The sequence below is a fragment of the Pelodiscus sinensis genome, chromosome 22 (genome assembly GCF_052426305.1).
Source record: "Pelodiscus sinensis isolate ZL-2025 chromosome 22, ASM5242630v1, whole genome shotgun sequence".
In the NCBI taxonomy this organism is placed as follows: domain Eukaryota; kingdom Metazoa; phylum Chordata; order Testudines; family Trionychidae; genus Pelodiscus; species Pelodiscus sinensis.
Window position 1 is genome coordinate 23,223,849 of NC_143073.1, and position 20,418 is coordinate 23,244,266.

The following is a 20,418-nucleotide window of genomic DNA, read 5'->3' on the forward strand; positions in this document are numbered from 1 at the left end:
GAACAGGATGGCAGGGTAAATGAATCTGACCTTTTAAAGTGGTTGCTCCTGCTGCCTGGCTGCCTCAGCTCACAGCTTGTAGGGGAGGCATCACGTGGCCAGCTCCTGGGTCTCTGCTGGTCACGTGGGCCAGAGCAGTGCACTCCGCTCCCAGCCCAACCCAGCGCCTCCCTAGCGTGGTGCCCTGCGAGTGCCCCCTCATGCCCCTTTCACTGTGACTCTGCTGTGCTCTTCACGCCCCTGCCCCTGCCAGAGGAAAATTGTCCCCGCCTGGCTTCCGTCCCAAAGAAACAGGAAATACCAAACACTGCACATTGCACATGTCTGGGATTTTCTTTTTTTTAACCGGACGGAACCCGCAAATACCGGACAGTCCGGGTGAAAACCGGACACCTGGCAACCCTATTCCTGGGGCTCTTAATAGAGGTAGCACATCCATATTAAGGCTACATCTGTACTGCAGTGTTATTTCTGGAAGCCTCCGCTATTGCAAAATACCTATTGCGCATCTTTTGTGGGTGCCCATTATTTCAAACTGTAATGGCCTCGCTATTCCGACGTCCCTGTAAATCTCATTCCACGAGGAGTGAGGGACATTTTGGGAATAGCAGGTTATTTCGAAAGAAGTGCTGTGCAGACAGCGCCAAACTTCAGTTGAAGCTATTTTGAAACACGCTCAAACGTAGAGTATGTCTACACTACCCCGCTAGTTCGAACTAGGAGGGTAATGTAGGCATACCGCACTTGCTAATGAAGCCCGGGATTTGAATTTCCCGGGCTTCATTTGCATAAGCGGGGAGCCGCCATTTTTAAATCCCCGCTGGTTCGAACCCCGTGCAGCGCAGCTACACGGGGCTTGAACTAGGTAGTTCGGACTAGGGTGCCTATTCCGAACTACCGGTACACCTCGTTTCACGGTTGCTTTTCTGGAAAAAGTGGCCAGTCTAGACACAGCCAATGTGTTTGTGCTAGCCCTTCCTGTTACCCATAGGACCATGCTATCCTTCCCATCCAAATGACTGAGCATTGTGATCGCTCTGACATGCTGAGGAGACATGCTCTTGGCTTGCAAGTGTTAGTAGCTAATCACAAGGATCATTCCGACAGGAGGTCTTTCCCTTTCAGCCACAATCACATTGTCACTGGGATCATCGACCAAATTAAACACAATCGTCTGTTTTCAGATAGTTGTCTCCCCACAATGTCAGCGTTTCATTTTCCTCTATGCTATTTCCCGAATACCTGAAGCCAAGGACACAGAATCATGTTTTCAGAAGCAAAATGCAGGACAATGTAGCACTTTAAAGACTAACAAGATGGTTTATTAGATGATGAGCTTTCGTGGGCCAGACCCACTTCCTCAGATCAAATAGTGGAAGAAAGTAGTCACAACCATATATACCAAAGGATACAATTAAAAAAATGAACAAATATGAAAAGGACAAATCACATTGCAGAACAGAAGGGGGATGCGGGGGGGTGGGAAGGGGGAGGAAGGAAGGTAAGTGTCTGTGAATTGCTGATATTAAAGGTAGGAAGAGTGGGATGTTTGTGAGTTAATGGTATTACAGGTGATAATTGGGGAAACTGTCTTGGTAATGGGTGAGAAAGTTCAAAGTCTTGTTAAGTCCTTGTTGGCAAGTGTCGAATTTTAACATAAATGACAGTTCAGAGGATTCCCTTTCAAGTGCAGATGTAAAAGGTCTTTGTAGCAGAATGCAGGTGGCTAAGTCATTTAGAGAGTGTCCTTTCTGGTTAAAGTGGCAAGAAACTGTTTTCTCTTTGTGATCTTGTCTGATATCTGTTTTGTGGGCATTAATCCTTTGGTGAAGTGTCTGAGATGTTTGTCCAATGTACATAGCAGACGGACACTTTCGGCACATGATAGCATAGATTATATTTCTGGATGCGCAGGAATATGTGTTCTTGATCTTATAACTCACTTGGTTAGGTCCAATAATGGTATCAGCAGAATGAATATGTGGACAAAGCTGGCAACGGGGTTTGTTGCAAGGGAAGGTACCAGGGTTGGTATTAGTGTGGTATGTCCTGTGGTGGTTGGTAAGAATCATCTTGAGGTTAGGTGGTTGTCTATAGGAGACTATGGGTCTGTCTCCCAGAGCCTCTTTGAGTATGGTTTCCTGTTCCAATATAGGCTGTAGTTTATTGATAATGTGTTGGACAGGTTTAAGTTGGGGGTTGTAGGTGATGACATGTGGTGTTCTATTGTTGGTTTTCTTGGGTCTGTCTTGAAGTAGATGGTTTCTAGGTATTCGTCTGGCTCTTTCAATTTGCTATCATGTGCTATCATGTGCCGAAAGTGTCCGTCTGCTATGTACATTGGACAAACATCTCAGACACTTCGCCAAAGGATTAATGCCCACAAAACAGATATCAGACAAGATCACAAAGAGAAAACAGTTTCTTGCCACTTTAACCAGAAAGGACACTCTCTAAATGACTTAGCCACCTGCATTCTGCTACAAAGACCTTTTACATCTGCACTTGAAAGGGAATCCTCTGAACTGTCATTTATGTTAAAATTCGACACTTGCCAACAAGGACTTAACAAGACTTTGAACTTTCTCACCCATTACCAAGACAGTTTCCCCAATTATCACCTGTAATACCATTAACTCACAAACATCCCACTCTCCCTACCTTTAATATCAGCAATTCACAGACACTTACCTTCCTTCCTCCCCCTTCCCACCCCCCCGCATCCCCCTTCTGTTCTGCAATGTGATTTGTCCTTTTCATATTTGTTCATTTTTTTAATTGTATCCTTTGGTATATATGGTTGTGACTACTTTCTTCCACTATTTGATCTGAGGAAGTGGGTCTGGCCCACGAAAGCTCATCATCTAATAAACCATCTTGTTAGTCTTTAAAGTGCTACATTGTCCTGCATTTTGCTTCAACTACCCCAGACTAACACGGCTACATTTCTATCACTATGTTTTCAGAAGAAATCGGCATTACACCCTTTTAGGTACCTAGATGCACTAATTAGATTTTCAAAAGCAACAATACCTGGCATTACAAATCCTCGTAAGCGCTCACTGCCAGGCAGCCCCCAGGGTTGCTAAGAGAGGGTGCTGTCTCCCTGCCCTGGAATCTCTGAGGTATATTAAACTTCTCTAGCCTCAGCAGTCACAACACTGGCTCTTTCCTCAGCTCCTAGTGCACGTTTCCTGGACACTCACTTAATTCCATCTCAAACGGGGCTCCTCAGGCCTCCTGCCCTAGGCCAGGACCAGCACTGATCCCCAAGATACCCCAGTTACTTATACACACCTGATCCCTCAAAATCACCTGACCAGACTTGAAGCTTCTGGTTTGCAGTTTTCTCTGTCTGCTCCACCCCCTCCTCTTCAACAGCGTCTCCCCTGGTGCAGCCATGGCTGGAGCATGCACAAGCTGCCGTCTGGGACCACCTCCTCGGCCTGCGCAATGGGAGCCGCGCTCGGGGCGCCTCTGCCCAGAGCACACGGGGCATGTTGCCCAACCTCCCAGAGCGCGGCGCTGGAGGGGGGCCGCCGGGGGGTTGTGCCCCAGGCAGAGGTGGGACAGGCCTCAGGAAGATGGAGAGAGAGGCCCAGCTACTCGCTGTGCCCGGGCAGCATTTGCAGCCCCGGCCCCGCTGCCATCCCGCCTCTAGCCAGGCTCTCCTCCCCCACGCACTGAGCCTCCTTCCCCGAGCCACAGCTGGCCGTTTTTAAATATGGCGCCATAACGTCACGCCGATGTGGCTCCACCCCCTGTGGTGCGCCGCGCATGACCCTGCCCCCAGCACAGCCCTGGCTCCACCCATCTGCTGCTGCCCGTGTTGACGGCGCATGCTCCCCATGCCCACTTTCCCTTCCACTGGCCCGGTACCTTCCCCAGCTGGGGTCAGCTTGCCGGCCTCCTTGCCGGAGTTCCTCGGTCCGGCGGGGTCTTCTAGTGGGGCCGTCCGTCCCGGCAGAGTGGTGCCCCAGAAAAAGTGGTGCCCTATGCAGCTGCGTACTCTAAGGACAGCCCTGTTGCAGGTGTTTGTCTTGATTGGTAGGCCTGGAAGAAACCTGCTTGAATCTTTCCTTTAGGAGGCCTTCTTGAACTAACGGATCCCAGACAGACAGACAGATGCACATTTCTAAAATATAGAGATAGAAGAACAGCAGGTTTACCTGACATTGCTTGGTACGTCATTCCGAAATTCCATCAAGTGTATTTTATTCCTTCATCCCTATAAAGCCTTCACTACGTTTGAACACAAAGCGCGCGAGTCAATCTGGTTTCCAAATGTGAGTGCCCATCGAACGCACAATCGTCATCCTGGCATTTGAGTTAATTCAGGCAGTTCTTGCACCACAAAACTCCTGAAATCGGGGGTAGCCCTGAGCCCATTCCCCACTGGGGAGTTATTTCAGAACAAGCCTCCTTCTTTCGAAGGCATAAGTGGAACATCCACGCACCCGAGTCCGTCACGTCGAAATCTGCTCTCCGGCTCTCCTCGGGGAAGAAGGCTTGTTTCAAAATCGTTATTTTGAAACAGCAGCACCGGGGCGTCCACACTCCGGCTATTGCGAAATAACAACTCCCCAGACTCACTCGAACTCTGCTCCCCACCGTTGCCTGGGGCTCTGAGTGACCGCAGGGCCTGCGGGGGTTTGCTGTTGGTCACTAGCAAAGCCTGGGGAGCCAGCTCAGGCCGGAGAGGCAGGGGGCCCAGCAGGCCCACGGTCCCAGGCTGCCCCCCTGGGGCCCTGTCCCACTCGTTTTGAAACAGTGGCTGTTGCTTGCGTGGTGGTTTGTGTCAGACTGTCCGGTGTTCATTTCTGTTTATGGTTTGCAGAGTAGCTGGGGGAGGAGCGTGTAGGAGACACAGAGCAAAGGGGAGTGAACTCACCACACAGAGGAGAGCTCGGAAGTGCAAGGGACAGACTCTCGGATGCTTTGCTGGGCAAACACACCCCATCAGAGGCTCTCTCTGCGCTGGCTCTGTGGTTCCACAACCTGCTACTCTGGTGAGTTGAGACAAAGGGCAGAGGGCCCCTGGTTGGGTCTAAAGGGGAGTTTCCATGCTAAGGCCTCCTAGAATCTACAGATATTTGCTGTTGGCAAAGGAAACCAGTGGGACTTCCTGCCACTGGCTTTCAGCAAGATCAGTCTGTGGCACTCCCTGCCACTGGCTTTAAGTGGGGTTAACCTGTGGGACTCCCTGCCACTTGTGCTCAGTGGGATTAATCTGTGGAACTCCCTGCTGCTGGCGCTCAGTGGGGTTATCATGGGGATTGCGCAGTCAGAGTACGCAAGTGAGATGTGTGTTGTGTGAGTGACACTTCCATTTTATCTGAAACAGATGGCGTGTTCTCTAGTCACCAAATTCTTCTTCCCTCCCACTGCCCACTGCCCAGGAGTTTTCTCCCATCGCTTCCACCCTTCCTGGGAGTCCTGCCTCCCAGGCTCTCTAGCCATTAGGCAATTCTGCCCAGCACAGGGAATGCCAAGCTAAGAAGGCTGTGGGGATGCCGTGCCAGACAACCCCAAGTCTCAGATGCACGGCACAGCTCCAAGCACCACAGAGGACTAGAAACAGCTCTGTAGATTGAGACTTCCTGTGTGAGACGTGGGGAGGGAAGGACTCTGTCTATTCTCATGAGTCAGTGTGCAGCAGCCACCCGCAGAGGAGCCCAAGGGATGAGGTGCGGGATGAATGGATTTTTCCCCTTGCTGCAGGGAGTCCCGCAGGCCACACCTCCTGCAAGTGGGGCATTACCACAGCCAATTCCCACCTGTTTAGGTCAGTGAGTCCCCACACTGAAGACAGAACCAGCACCCCCTGGTGGGGAAAGGTGACACCCCCATTTCCCACCCTTCTGTATCAGCCGGCCCCTCCTTCTGGTCACAGTCTCAGTGTTGACCAGTTCTATGACTTTCTCTTCCCGCCCCCCTCTTGCACTCTGCTATGGAGCTTGTCTCCCCCTACTGGCCGTAGCGCTATCTTGCGGCGGTGAGTTCCACTGGCTCTGCCCAGTCATTGGGACTGCCAGCCTGGATAGTCTAGAGAAATTCCAGAGAACCAGAGGGTGTCTTGGTGCATTCCTTGCCTGCTCTGTTATGTCTCCCAGCCTCTTCTTCTACGCTCCTGACTCATCTTCTGTCGCCCTTTCCAATCCCTCTTCTGTCTCTCCCCAGGGCATGATGGAGCAAGGCAACGGGACCCTCCCACCAGTAACCTGGGCAAATTCTAGCCAGTCACCAGCATATACGAATTACATTCAGCTGGTTGCAGCCGGGTTGCTGATCCCCACTGTCCTGGTGGGTGTTGTGGGGAACGGTCTGTTCCTGTGGATGCTGGGGTGGAAGATGAAGAGGACGGTGACCACGCTCTGGTTCCTCCACCTGGTCTCCTGTTCTGCCCTCTTCACCCTGCTGATCCCCTTCTTCATCATTTACATCCTGATGGATTTTCACTGGGTCCTTGGCACGGCCATGTGCAAACTCACCAGCACCTGCACCCACCTGGGCATGTTTTCCTCCGTCTTTCTCCTCACCCTCATCAGCCTGGACCGCTACGCCATCATCTGCCACCCTTTCTGGTCCCAGGATCACCGCACCGTGCGCCAGGCCCAGAAGCTGGTTGCAGGGGTGTGGCTGGTCTCCTTGGCCCTCAGTGTTCCCTACCTGGCCTACCAGGAGAGCGGCATGTTGAAGGATGGCAGAGTCGCTTGCACAGATTATTACGTTATCTCCAGAAACCAGACTGGAGATGCCTCGCAGGAGCCCGCACACATTGTGCTGTTTGTGAGCCGGCTTCTGCTGGGCTTTGTGCTGCCCTTCTGTGTCATTGCAGGATGCTACATCCGGATGGGCCTGACAATGAAGGAGAAGGGACTGGCCCGGAGCGGGAAGCCCTTCAAAGTCATGGTGGCAGCGGTGGTGTCCTTCTTCTTCGGCTGGCTGCCCTACCACCTCTACTATATCCTGACGCTCTTCAAAGAGGAGCCCAAGTCATTGACTGTCATCTTCCAGCTCATTTGTGTCATCATGTTCTGCGCCAACGTCTGCTTCATGCCCATCCTCTACCTCTTTGTGGGGCAGACGTTCCGTCAGGTCCTCAGGGCGTCCTTGCTCTCTGTGATCAAAGCAGCGTTTTATGAGGATCTCGACAGCGATGGGTTGGGACCCGAATCCAGTGGGAGGAACCAGCGAGAAACTGACTGCACAGAAGTACAGAAAAAACTTGGGGCTGTGCTAGTTCTTGCTACCTAGTGACATTAGTTTCATGGGATTCTAGCTATTTTAACATTTTTTAGCTTGAATAGTTCCTTGGGTCTAGATTCAGAGCTGGCTCTAGATAATCTTGTGTTCTAGGCACCTTGGCACATTCTAATCCCCCTAGCATCTGGAGGGTTCTAGATTCCTCTTTGGTTCTAGAATGGTTTCAGGCCTTGTACATAAGTAGTTTTAAACTCTAAATGCTCCTGTGAGTTCTCTATTAAACTGACTCTAGAACTGTGTGTCGTTTTAGATGCCAAAATGTGTTCAAACTGCATAAACTCCTATGTATTCCAGATACATCACTGCACGCCAATCCCCCAAGGATTCCAACTTTCATTGTATGTCAGAGCCTGCTGGAATCACTTGGGTTCTAGATTTCTGGATATTGGTAGGACTTCACACTCTGTAACTGATTTGATACCCTCTACCCTCAGCCCTGAGCCCCCTCCCACACTCAGAACCCCTTGCCCTCACCCTTATCCCAAGAATTTGCTATGTTCCCCCATACGGCGGTGACGTGTCCCACATAACAAAATTCATTCTGCAGCTGGGTGTGAAAAATTGGAAGAGTGGTCAGAGCAAGGCGGGGCTTGGAGCAACATTCCCTCTCATATGATCCAGCCATGTGCAGATTGTTCCCATCCATGTGTGGAATAAATTTTGCAACGTGTGCTGGGGCATGTGCACCACCGGAAGAAACATAAACTTCACTGTGGGGCAGTATTGGAATCTCTCCTGAGAGACCCGGCTTCTAGGGGACACTGGCTTGGAGCCAGGACTCCTGGGCTGTGCCTTGGCGGTGGCAGGGGAGCGGTGTAGGTCTTGCTGTGACTCTCCCAGCACAGGTGGAGGGTGAACTCTGCTTGAACCCTTCCCCCCTGCCCTCCCACTGCTTTTGCAATGACACTGGTCTTGTGGAACCCTGCTGCCACGAGATAGGTCCGGCAGGGTGGCAGGAGACATCCACACACGTGGCTGGAGGCCGAGCCGGGTCCCACGGTGCCGCTGGCCGCGGGCTTGCTGGGATCTGCAAAGGGGCTGGGAGGCTGCTGAGGCCATGAGGAGAGGCAGGATGTGCACAGGCCAAGGCCGGCTCAAAAAGCGGCTGAGGGGGGAGCTGGGCTCTGGGTCGGCTCAGGGAGCTGCTGAGGGGGGAGCTGAGTTCCAGGAGCTGCCGTGACCATCTGGCATGTACAGAGCAGCTTGGGAAATGCTGTGATGGGAACTGAGACGGGCCCTGGTCCTTCCGCCCAGCTCTGAAGGGGACGTGAACGTCACACAGAGGTGGGACCCGACCTCCTGCAGAGCTGAGCTGCCCCACACCAGGGAGAGCTCCGGCAGCCCAACCAAATCCCCCTCCCGCAGCGCCAGGCACCAGAGGACCGAGACAGGTAAGTTAATCTGACTTTTAAAGTGGCTGCTCCTGCCACCCGGCCTGACTGCCTCTGTTCGCAGTGTGTTCAGGGAGGCAGCATGTGGCTCAGCTTCTCCTGGCTCACTGCTCCGCTCCCACCCCATCCTAGCACCCCCCTAGCGTGTCGCCAGGAGACAACTGCCCCCCTTCTCCCTCACTACGTCTCTGATGTAGGACTTCTGAGTTCCTAGCAGCACCAGTGAGTTTGCTGGCTGGTGACCCCTTCTGGACCACGGCCTTGGCTCAGACGGTCGGCCAGGCCTTTGCGCCGAGCGTCACTTTGCAGAGACGTTGCTCCAGACAGGAGAAGCAGGCTGAGGAATTGGCATTGGGGTCTCCATCACTCGGTAGGGTACAACAATAATTGGTCCAGAGTAATTATTGGTCTACAGCAGTAAACGGCCTAGAGCAGTAATCTGTCTAGGGTATTAATCGGCCTAGGGCAGTAATCAGTCTAGAGCAGGGCTTCTTCCAACAAATTTTGGTGGCTCCAGGGTGCAATTTTCCTCAAATACTTTAGGAAAACCCGAGAAATAGGCAGTTACATGGCCAAATTATTGCCATTTATTTATGTAGAGGCTGTTGCAAGACTCAGGCCTTGCTTGTACTTTCTTAGAAGGTTGACTCAAGAAACACCACTCCATCTTCGTTACTTGCACAGCAGGAGTCGATGTGCCTTAATTTGACCATCAGTGCGGTCTCCACAGCTGGAGGTGGACAGGTGCAAACGCTCCTGTTGACCTCCCTTACATCCTGTGAATTTCGGAGTCCTGGTGTCAACAGAGGGTTAGAACACAATGTAAGACCTAAAGCAAACACGATCCTGGAGAAGGCTACTGATCTGGTGCCACTGACAACCAACTGAAAAATTGGAGAGACCTAGAACATATGGAATTGTGGAGAGAGCAGGGACTCTAGAACCCAGGGACACTGCAGGGTTTATAAACAGTGAGAGACCTAGAACCCACATATTGGAAGGGGGCAGTGTCATGATTATGGGTTAGCCAGCAGCCTGGGGATTAAGGGGTTAACTACACCTAGCCAGGTGGAGTGACCAGTAGGAATGTAGGTGGGACTTTCAAACTGGGACAAAGGAATTTGGGTTTTTTCCTTTCTCCCTTTTGTCTCTCTGACTGTGTGAGTCCTCTGCAGCTACAGAGAGGGACAAACATGTCTCTCTCTCTCTCCAAGACACCATTCTTCATTTTCTGTAAGTAGGGTAAGGTTTAGTTAGTTTCGTTAGGCTTTATTGTTTTAAGGGTTGGGTATGGGATCTGATGTCTGGCACTGCTTAAAAGATGTTTTGGTTTTTCTTTGTAACTAAAGTTCTAGGCCCATGGAGTTTCTCCATGGGTGTGTCTAGACTACATGCCTCCTTCGACGGAGGCATGTAGATTAGCCAGATCGGAAGAGGGAAATGAAGCCGCGATTAAAATAATCGCGGCTTCATTTAAATTTAAATGGCTGCCCCGATCTGCCGATCAGCTGTTTGTCGGCAGATCGGGGGAGTCTGGACGCGATGCCCCGACAAAGAAGCCTTTCTTCATCGACACAGGTAAGCCTGGTTTCACGAGGCTTACCTGTGTCGATGAAGAAAGGCTTCTTTGTCGGGGCATCGCGTCCAGACTCCCCCGATCTGCCGACAAACAGCTGATCGGCAGATCGGGGCAGCCATTTAAATTTAAATGAAGCCGCGATTATTTTAATCGCGGCTTCATTTCCCTCTTCCGATCTGGCTAATCTACATGCCTCCGTCGAAGGAGGCATGTAGTCTAGACACACCCTAGGAGTATATTTTGTTACCTTCCTCTCTAGTCATTATACTTGCAACAGGAATATTGTTGTAATAATAAAAGTTCTTTCTTTTCTTTTTATTAACCTGGCAGTGGTTAATTGTGTGCCTTGATTTTTGATTTATGGGTGAGATTTCCCAAATGATCTTTCCCCTGATTTCTTTGTCAACATTTGGGTGGTGGCAGCGGAAGTTTTATTCCCAAGATCTAGGTTTTTAAGATTTTGGAGGAAGTTTTATACCAAAGCCTGGTAGATAAGGCTTTGGGGTACACTTGCTGGCCCCCACTTCTGCATTTATCATGCCAGAGTGCGGAAGGAGCCATGACAGGCAGAATCGCCTGCATCCAAAGACTGGAACAGAGCTGAGGAGACAGATCCATCTGTCTGTGTTTGTGATCTGGTTTCTGCTGGGCTTCCTGCTTCCCTTCTGTACTATGGCAGGATGCTATGGCTGGGTGGGGTTAAAGATGAAGGAGAAGAGGATGGGGTGGGCTGGGAAGCTTTTCAATGTGATGGTGGCCGCAGTGGCTTCCTTCTTCCTCAGCTGGCTGCCCTACCATGTCTACCACAGATTGAAGCTCTATAAGGATGTACCAGAGTTGGTGACTTGGTCATTTGCACTATCATGTCCTGTTTCAATGCCTGTTTCAACCCCATCCCCTGCCTGTTTGTGGGAGAGACGTTCTGGTAGGTCTTCAGGATGTTTCTTGTCACACTGATCAAGGAGGCGTTTGTCGACGACCTGGAGAGCAGTGCCCGTGGGTCTAGTGTAAGACATGGGTCAGAATTCTAGACCTCTTCAGAGGGGATGATCTGAATTTGCCTAGACTTAGGAAGAGTTGAAAATTTGGCATCCCCCATTCATTCTTAGATCCTTAATGGTTCTAAGTCCTGGTGGGTTCCAGGTGTCTCACTGTTCATAAACCCTGAGTGTTCCTGGATTCTAGATTCACAGCTATCTCCAGATTCTCTTGGGTTCTGGAACTATCAGTATTTCCAATCTCAGACAGTCATCCGTGGCACCCTTCAATGGCACCAGAGCTCTCACTGTGTTCTCACCTGAGACACTTGGTTTCTCCATCACTAGCTGGCTCTGGAATCTCATTCATTCGAAGTCCTTGGGTTTTAGATTCCTGACTGGATCCAGGACATCAGTGGAGTCTAGAGTTGTATTCAAACCACATAGAATCCAACCAGTTCCAGATTGGTGGCTAGAAGGTTAATTGTGGTTCTAGATTTCCAAATGGTTGAAAAATCCTGACACAGGATATTTGTAGGATTAACCTATGGGATGCAATGCAGAGGGCTGGACTGATGTCAGAGGGTGACTTACAGTCAATGAGATGAGATGTTCCCTATTTATAATGCTCAATCTCTGTCCCTGGTCAGAGTCAGGTTCCTGCCCAGGAGTCTTGATTCCCAACCACCCTCCTCCTCTGCTCTAACCACTAGGCTCCCCAGTCCTTGGCTAGGAGTTGCATCATTTGTGGGTCATCCTGTGTTGTGAGCTGGGGATCTCTCCAGGCTGTGGGACTCCCCTCTGCTCCCATGAAAGGACTTCAGCAAGTCACAGGCCCTGCCTATCCTTGGGCTCTGTGTGAATCCGTGAGGTGCTGGTCAAGCATTGGGGGTAGCAAAGCAGGGAGGTTGGAAGGCAGGATCTTACAGACCAGATGGGGCGGAGCATGTAACAGGCCAGCCCCCTGCGGCGATGCTGACAGACGGGGAGCAAATCCCACTTCATTGTCTCTGTGTTAAGCCACAACGCTGGAGTCCCTTAGTCGCAGACCCTGTCGACATGGGGGCGCCATGTAGCACTCTAGGTCTCAGGCCAAAGGGAAATAAAACGCTTTCCTTCCCAGAGCCAGTGTCTGTGGGCGTGTGTGCCGGGGGGGCACTCCCCTTCTGTGAGCACCCCCACAGCGGTCCTGCTTCAATCTTTAAAAAGCCTTGGGGCTGTTCACCCCTCCAGCCCAGTCCCACGCCGCAGGGGTGTTCACAGCCCCCTGACGGGCTGGACGTCTAATAGGGCCCAGCCCGGTGCCCTCTGCCGAGTGTCCGACTCCAGTCCAGGTTCCATCTCTTTCCCCTCTGAGGAGGAGAGCGGAGACTCCAGGGCTTCTCCTCCTGGAGACAGTGACCCGGCAGCTCCCCACTCCGAGCTGTGTCTGGTTCCACCAGCCCTTTTAACCATCTCCCTTCAGGACTGGGCTGCAACTGAGCAGACCTGATCCTGCAGATTCTCTTATAGTCCTCCCCGGCTCCTGATTGGCCGGTTACTCCTGGGCCTCTCTAGCATCCTGGAGGACCTCTCTGTGGCCTTAGAGCCTAGCCCCAGTACACCTTACTACAGCGCGTGGTTGGGTAGACTAGGCCCTGAGATTTCTTGCTAGACGGCTTATAGCTTTGCCCCAGAAAAGCTCAAGGAAATGGGTCCTCCAAGCTGCCTCAAGTGGCTGTGAGAGAAGCAGCCAATGGGAGAGCTGAAGAGAGCAGCCAATGGGGGCCAAGCAGGCCCATATAAAAGGGGCTGCAGTGCAGAGCACAGGATGGTTTCTCGCTAGAGTTGGAGGGGTGTGGCTGGAAGCAACAGGACCTTGGACAGAGCAGTGCTGCTGGGGATGGTGAGATGCGGGTCCCAGCTGAGGAACATGCTGGGGAACCAGGGAATTGTAGCAGTGACTGGGTGCATTGAAGGGGACAAGGCAGATGGCTGAGGTCTATAGGGCCCTGGGGTGGAGTCTGGCGCAGTGGGGGGACCTGGATTCCACCCCCCATGAGAACTTTGGATGCACCTGAAAAGAGGAAACCGAACTCTGTTACTGGCCGGACAGGTCCCGAGAGGGAGGAGGCCTCGCCTCCAGGGAGGGAGCCCTGGAGAATTCATGGGCAGGGGAGCCCATGAGGGGCTGGAGCCAGCTGGACGGGCTCTGTGCTGGGCCTCGTGGGACGGATTGAGCAGCAAGCCTGGGACTGGGGAATCTTTCATCCCCTCTGTGAGGCCCCAGGGGCTAGTTACACGCGGCGAGCTGGCCGGGCAGTGCCTGTGCGCTATGTGCCCCTGGAAACACAGGCAGCTCGTACGGCAGGTCTCCCACAGCGTCATCATTCTTGTGGCAGGACCAACCCCAACTCAATCATCCCAGCCAGGGCTTCGTCCAGCCGGGACTTAAACACCCCTACGGATGGAGATTCCACCCCCTCCCTCGGGAACCCAGCCCAGGGCTTCCCCACCCGCCTAGGGAAACCGTTTGTCCTAATCTCCAAGCTATACCTTCCCCACTGCATCTTGAGCCCATTGCTCCTTGTTCTGCCATGTGTTGCTAGTGAGAACAGCCTCTCTCCAGCCCCTTTGGACCCCCCCTTCCGGGAGTTGAAGGCTGCGATGAAATCCCCCCTCACTCTTCTCTTCTGCAGACTAAAGAAGCCCTAATCCCTCAGCCTCTCCTCATAGGTCATGTGCTCCAGCCCCAGAATCATTTTGGTCGCTCTTTGCTGGACCCTCTCCAATGTGTCCACATCTTTTCTCTAGTGGGGGGCCCAGAACTGGACACAATACTCCAGATGTGGCCTCACCAGAGCTGAATAAAGGGGAATGATCACTTCTCTGGATCTGCTCGTAATGCTCCTCCTAATGCAACCTGATATGCCATTCACCTTCTTGGCTACAAGGGCGCCCTGTTGACTCATCTCCAGCTTCTCATCCACTGGGATCCCCAGGGCCTTTTCTCCCAAATTGCTACTTAGCCAGACAGTCCCCAGCCGGTAGGAGGGCTTAGGATTCTTCTGCCCCAAGGGCAGGATTCTGCACATGTTCTTTTAGAACCTCTTTCTTTGGGCCCCATCCTCGAATTTATCTAGGCCTCTCTGGACCCTGTCCCCTCCAGCGTATCTACCTCTCCCCCAGCTTAGTGTGATCCATGAGCTTGCCGAGGGTGCAGTCTATCCCCTTAGCCAGGTCATTAACAAAGCTGTTGAACAAAACCAGCCCTAGAACTGATCCTTGGGGCATTCCGCTAGAAACCGACTGCCAGCCAGACATCGAGCCATTGATCACTACCCGTTGGGCCCGACAATCTAGCCAGCTTTCTATCCACCTTACAGTGCATATATCCAATCCAGACTTCCTTAGCTTGCTGGCAAGAATCCTGTGGGAGACCATCAAAAGATTTGCTAAAGGCAAGATGTGTAACATCCACTGCCTTCCCCATGTCCACAGAGCCAGTCACCTCATCACAGAAGGCAACCAGGTTGGCCAGGCAGGACTTGCCCTTGGTGAATCCATGTTGACTGTTCCTGATCACTTTCCCCTCTTCCAAGTGCTTCAACATGGATTCCATGAGGATCTTCTGCAAGATTTTTCCAGGGACTGAAGCAAGGCTGACTGGCCTGTAGTTCCCTGGATTGTCCTTCTTCCCTTTTTTGAAGATGGGCACCACATTTGCCTTTTTCCAATCATCTGGGACCTCTCCCGATCTCCACAAGTTTTCAAAGGTAAAGGCCAATGGCTCTGTTGTCACATCTACCAACTCCCTCCATGCCCTCGCATGTAGATCCAGGACCATGGGTTTGTGCATGTCTAGCTTTTCTAAATAGTCCTTACCCTGTTCTTTCCCCCCGCGGGCTGCCTGTCTCCTCCCCTTACCGCTCTGCCTAGTGCAGCAGTCTGGGAGCTGACCTGCGAAGACAGAGGCAACAAAGCTTTGATTCCTTCAGCTTTTCCCACTGTCTGTCACTCGGTTACCTCCCCCTCTCTGATCATCCTCTTCTTGCTAACAGGCCTGTCGAAAACTTTCTTGTTCCCCTTCACATCTCTTGCCAGCTGCAACTGCCCTTTGGCCTCCCTGATAGCTCCCCTGCCTGCCCAGGAAATAGATTTATCCTCCTCCCTTGGGCTCTGTTCTGTTTACCGGTGTGTGCGGCGGCTCCCCCGGATGTGGTGCTCCCTAGCGGGGACCAGCCCCACGGCCCATTCCCACCCCCTGAGCCAGCCCGTCATCCTGAGCTGAGCCAGGCCACGTCCTCTGCCTGCATCCGTGTCTGACCCGGTGCAGGATTCCCCCCGTCTCCTCCCCCCTTCACTGGCCTCCTGTCCCTGGCCACCCACCAGATTGCCAGTGCGAGTACCAGCCGTGAGGTAGACGCTGCGAGTGCTCTCTGGCCACAAGGTGGCGCTAAGGTAGCAGGCGCCCTTGTACAGAGACCCTTGGGTCAACCCTGCTCCAATCCAGTGGTGGAGGGTCCCACGGGTTAACCACACCAAGTATCCAGTCGCGGGGAGTCCCAGGGGTAACCACTTCCAGTATCCAGTGGAGGGAATGCCAGGGATTAACCACCCCCCCCGTATCCAGCCGTGAAGAGTGCGAAGGGTTAACACCTGGTATCCAGAGGAGCAGGGCGTGCCAGAGGTTAACTGTGCCTGGTAACCAGTAGCAGGAAGGGCCAGGGGTCATCCACACCTGGTATCCAGTAGCAGGGAGTACCATGGGTTAACTGCCCTTAGGCTCAGCACTTGCAGTTGCTGATCTGTCTGGAGCAGCAAAAGCTTCTTTTTGCCCCGAGACTTTTCCTTTCTGGTGTTGCACTTTTTGGTGCAGAGGTTTGCCGTATTGTGAGCATCCGCGCCCCAGGCAGGACAGTCCCACACGGCTTCGCCTGTGTTCATAACAACGCCCCATTGCTCCCCTCTCTCCTGTTTGCACAGCTCAGGCTGGCAGGTTTCAATCAGCAGCAGGACCCCTCTGGCCTCTGCCCAGAGGGCTGGGTGCTCACGGAAGGCAGATTCACAGGGCAGACTCAGCCCGGGGTTTTCCAGCTCAGCTGACCCTTTCCATTGTGTTGCCAAACTCACAGGATTTGAAATATGCCCCCGTCGGTCGGTTTAGTCCCTGGGGGACTGGCTGGCAGCGAATATTCCTGTCTCTTGGCCGGGTTAGGCTTCTCCGCCATGTACCAATCACTCGACGACTTGTACATTTTAATCTGCGGCGCTATCAGACTGAAACCAGTTCAATTTCCTCTCCTGAGGCTTTGTCTGCACCTGGGGGAACCCATCTATTTGCCATCCTAGGTCTCTGGCTGCAGGCGGCCTGGCTCCCCCCATGGCTTTCACTTTCCTGCTTCTCGCCATCCCAAATGTTCAGAAATGCGGAGTCAGACCCCCCACAAGTCGCGTGATTGGCTTTCAGATCCGGAGATGCTGCACATCTACTCGACGTGGGGGTCTTTCATTTGGCTTCTCCTTCCAGAGCTTTGAGGGGCTGGGGTCACCTCTGGATGCGAGTTAGAATCTCCCGTCCATGGCTGAAATGAGCCCAGATCCATTGATGCTTTTGAGGCTTTGTGGGGAATGTTCCTCGTTGTGTGACTCGTGGACAAAGCCAGGGGCTGGCGGCGCCGTCTCTGAGGACGCTGCCGCTACTGGCCATGCGAGTTGTCCCGTTCTTGTGCGTTCCCCTCTCTTCTTGCTTTTGGTTCGTTCTCACGCCACAACAAGTGTTGCAGAGAAAGCCACCGCCCCCTCCAGTCACCGCCTGTGTGGTTATTGCTGGATCTCGCTTGCACGTACGCCTGCAGCAGGCTCAGGCAATGCCGACCACAGATGGAAGCCACGGCTCAGATGCTGTTTTAGCAGCAAAAGCCACGACAGCTGAGTCAGCTGCTTAAAAACCCAGCTGAAGTTGCAGCCCTGCAGAGCCTGGCTCCGAGACCTGGGGCTGCAGTGGAGAGTGACTATGCAGGGCCCCCACCCGGTGTGTTTGAGTCCTGCTCTGCGCAGGCTTTGCTCTGAGAATATCTCCCTTCCTGCCTGAAGAGCCCATATTTCAAAGGCCTCGCAGGCCCAGCCGGGTTGTCTGGAAACATGAGACCCTCTCGGCACTGGGAGGAAAGTGGCAAGGACCGACTGACTGGGATCAATCAGTCAAGGGGCCCTTCATAGACCTTCTCCCGTCCCACTCTGAATTTTTTTCAGGTGGAAACTCAGATCCCCTTGGACTCCAGCCCAGTAGCACAGGGGCTGTCGGAGAGATTGTGCCCTTTTCTACCCAGGGAGACCACCTGGCCTCAGGCTGCTTGTAGAGAGCCAGGTGGGGGAAGATGGCAGATCCGTAGGGCTTGATTCTCCACCCTCCACGCTCTGTGTCTATCGGGGAGGGAAAAGTGCAACCGTGTACACAGTCAGCCAACGGGCCTGGGGTCATCAGCCAACAATCATAGCAACATGCAGGCTCCCGGTACGCACCAAACCTCCCAGAGGTTGTTCTGGTTCCGGGAAGGGGGATTGTCTGTAGGCAAGGACTGGCCTGTCTCCCACGGCCTGTTAGAGGGAGGGGTCATCCTCCAGGGTAAGTTGTAGATTGATTGTCAATGTTGTGCTGTAGGGGTCTAAGCTGGGGATGTAGGTCCTGGTCTGCACTAGAGAATTAATTCAAAATAGCAAGTGGAGCCTCCGCACTACCCAGACCGCTATTTGAAAATCTGCCCTGCTGCTTTCCTCGAGGGATACGGGTTGTTTCGAAATCACGGTGATGTGGATGCTCCGCTGCTGCTATATCGAAATAACTCCCCCCCTCCTCCCCCGAGTCGTTCAAACTCATTACTCCCCACTGCTTCCCTGGGCTCTAAATAGAGGTAGCACGTCCGTGTTAAGGCTGCATCTACACTAACTCTGGAACCCTGAAATGCCAATTCCGCATCTTTTCAGTGCCCCCGTTATTTCAAAATGTAGTGGGCTCACTATTCTGCTGTCTCTGTAAACCTCATTCCACAAGGAGAATGGGATGAATAGCGGGTTAGTTCAAAATAAGCGAGGTGTAGACAGCGCCAAAATTCAAAATAAGCTATTTTGAAATAAGATCAAACTAAATTACACAGTGTGCCTAGCTGAAATGGCGGATCTTATTTCGAGCTACAAGTTCAGTGCTGACGTACCCTATAGGAGCCTGCCTTGGACTAATTTTGAGGCTTCCCTGTATTGTGGATACACTATTTTGAAATTGCTATTTCAGGAGTTATTATTTTGAAATAAGTTATTTCACAGTAATTTCCTAGTGCTGATGTGCCCAAGGTGATGACCAGTGGGGTTCTGTTATTTTCCTTGTCGGGCCTGTTTTGAAGTAGCTGACTTTTGGGTGCTTGTCTGGCTCTGTCACTCTGGGTATGTCTACACTACAAAGTTAATTCGAACTAACAGACGTTAGTTCGAATTAACTTTGATAGGCGCTACACACGCAAACCGCTAGTTCGAACTTAATTCGAACAAGCAGAGCGCTTAATTCGAACTAGGTAAATCTCATTCTACAAGGACTAACGCCTAGTTCGAATTAAGTAGTTCAAATTAAGGGCTGTGTAGCCACTTAATTCGAACTAGTGGGAGGCTAGCCCTCCCCAGCTTTCCCTGGTGGCCACACTGGGTACCACCAGGGAAACTCGTCTGCCCCCTTCCCAGCCCCGGAGCCCTTAAAGGGGCACGGTCTGGCTACGGTGCCCGTGCCAGGTGCAAGCCTGCCAGCACCCAGCCAGCAGACCCTGCACCTGGCACGGCACGAGCCAGCCACCCGCTGCCACCCAGCCTCCGCCTCTTCCCGGGACCAGGCTGGCAGCTCCCAGGAGCCTGCCCGGGGCCGCAAGAGGTGGGCGCCCGCCTGGTCTAGTGTGGAGATCATGGACCTCATCCACGACCTCCGCAATAGGCACAGAGAAGTGGCCCTCTAGGGCAGGAGAGCTGCCAGCCTGGCCACCCAGGAGCAGGTTTGCATGAAAATCAGGGTGGTCCAGTGAGACCCCCGACCCTGAGCCCTGAGCTTAGAACATAAGAACATAAGAATGGTCGTACTGGGTCAGACCAAAGGTCCATCTAGCCCAGTAGCCTGTCTGCCGACAGTGGCCAACACTAGGTACCCAGGAGGGGATGGACCGAAGACAGTGACCAAGCCATTTGTCTCATGCCGTCCATCTCCAGCCTTCCACAAACAGAGGCCAGGGACACCATTTCTACCCTCTGGCTAATACCACTCCATGGACCCAACCTCCATGAATTTATCTAACTTCTCTTTAAACTCTGTTCTAGTTCTAGCCTTCACAGCCTCCTGCAGCAAGGAGTTCCACAGGTTGACTATTTGCTTTGTGAAGAACAACTTTCTGTTATTAGTTTGAAGCCTGCTACCCATTCATTTCCTTTGGTGTCCTCTAGTCCTTCTATTATGGGAACCAATGAAGAACGTTTCTGTATGCACCCTCTCTACACCACTCATGCTTTTATAGACCTCTATCATATCCCCCCTCGGTCTCCTCTTTTCTAAGCTGAGAAGTCCAAGTCTCTTTAGCCTCTCTTCATATGGGACCTGTTCCAAACCCCTGATCATTTTAGTTGGCCTCCCCTCTCTCTTCCCGTCTCCCACCTCCTTTTCCCAGTCTCCCCGAGTTTCGTTCAATAAAGAGAGTTTCTATTTTTCAACACACGTGTCCTTTATTTTGTACATCAGGAAGGGGGCTAGGGAGGGGTAAATGGAAGGAGGTGAGGAGGAATGGGGTACGAGCCCCCAATGGGGAGGACTGGGGTGGCTCTGCGGGCTCCTTGGGGTGGAAGCTCTCCTGCAGCCCCCCGATTGACACCCCCCCCGGATGGCAGCCTGCGGCAAGTGCAGCCGGGTTGATGGCCAAGTGCTGTGATGTGCCCAGTGTGGGCACTCAGGGCACTCCAAGCCAGGACTGCTTTGCAAGCGGGGAACCCCTGAGAACTGTCTGTCCAGGGTGGGGGTCAGGTCCCTTTAAGCACAGCCCTCGGCTAGCCTGAGACAGCAGCTCCACACTCTAAGTCCTAATCTGATGCCCTGCCGGCACTTCTTCCGGACATCCTTAACCTCGGTTCAGGATCCACTCAATGTGGACATGCTAGTTCGACAAACTAGTTATTAGTTCTAGCTGCACTAGTTCGAATTAGC

General features: G+C 52.7%; 1 protein-coding gene across 1 annotated transcript; it reads left to right on the forward strand.

Annotated features, from left to right (window-relative positions):
• Nucleotides 1-6,088: 6,088 nt before the first annotated feature.
• On the forward strand, nucleotides 6,089-7,542 carry LOC142819569 (putative G protein-coupled receptor 33). The gene has a single exon (XM_089772613.1). It carries the CDS (start codon nucleotides 6,103-6,105, stop codon nucleotides 7,255-7,257), a length of 1,155 nt encoding a protein of 384 aa, XP_089628739.1. The 5' UTR covers nucleotides 6,089-6,102; the 3' UTR covers nucleotides 7,258-7,542.
• The last annotated feature ends 12,876 nt before the right edge of the window (nucleotides 7,543-20,418 follow it).

Excerpts from the sequence above, each read along its gene's own strand:
- LOC142819569 (XM_089772613.1), top strand. The coding sequence starts at position 6,103 with ATGTCTCCCAGCCTCTTCTTCTACGCTCCTGACTCATCTTCTGTCGCC.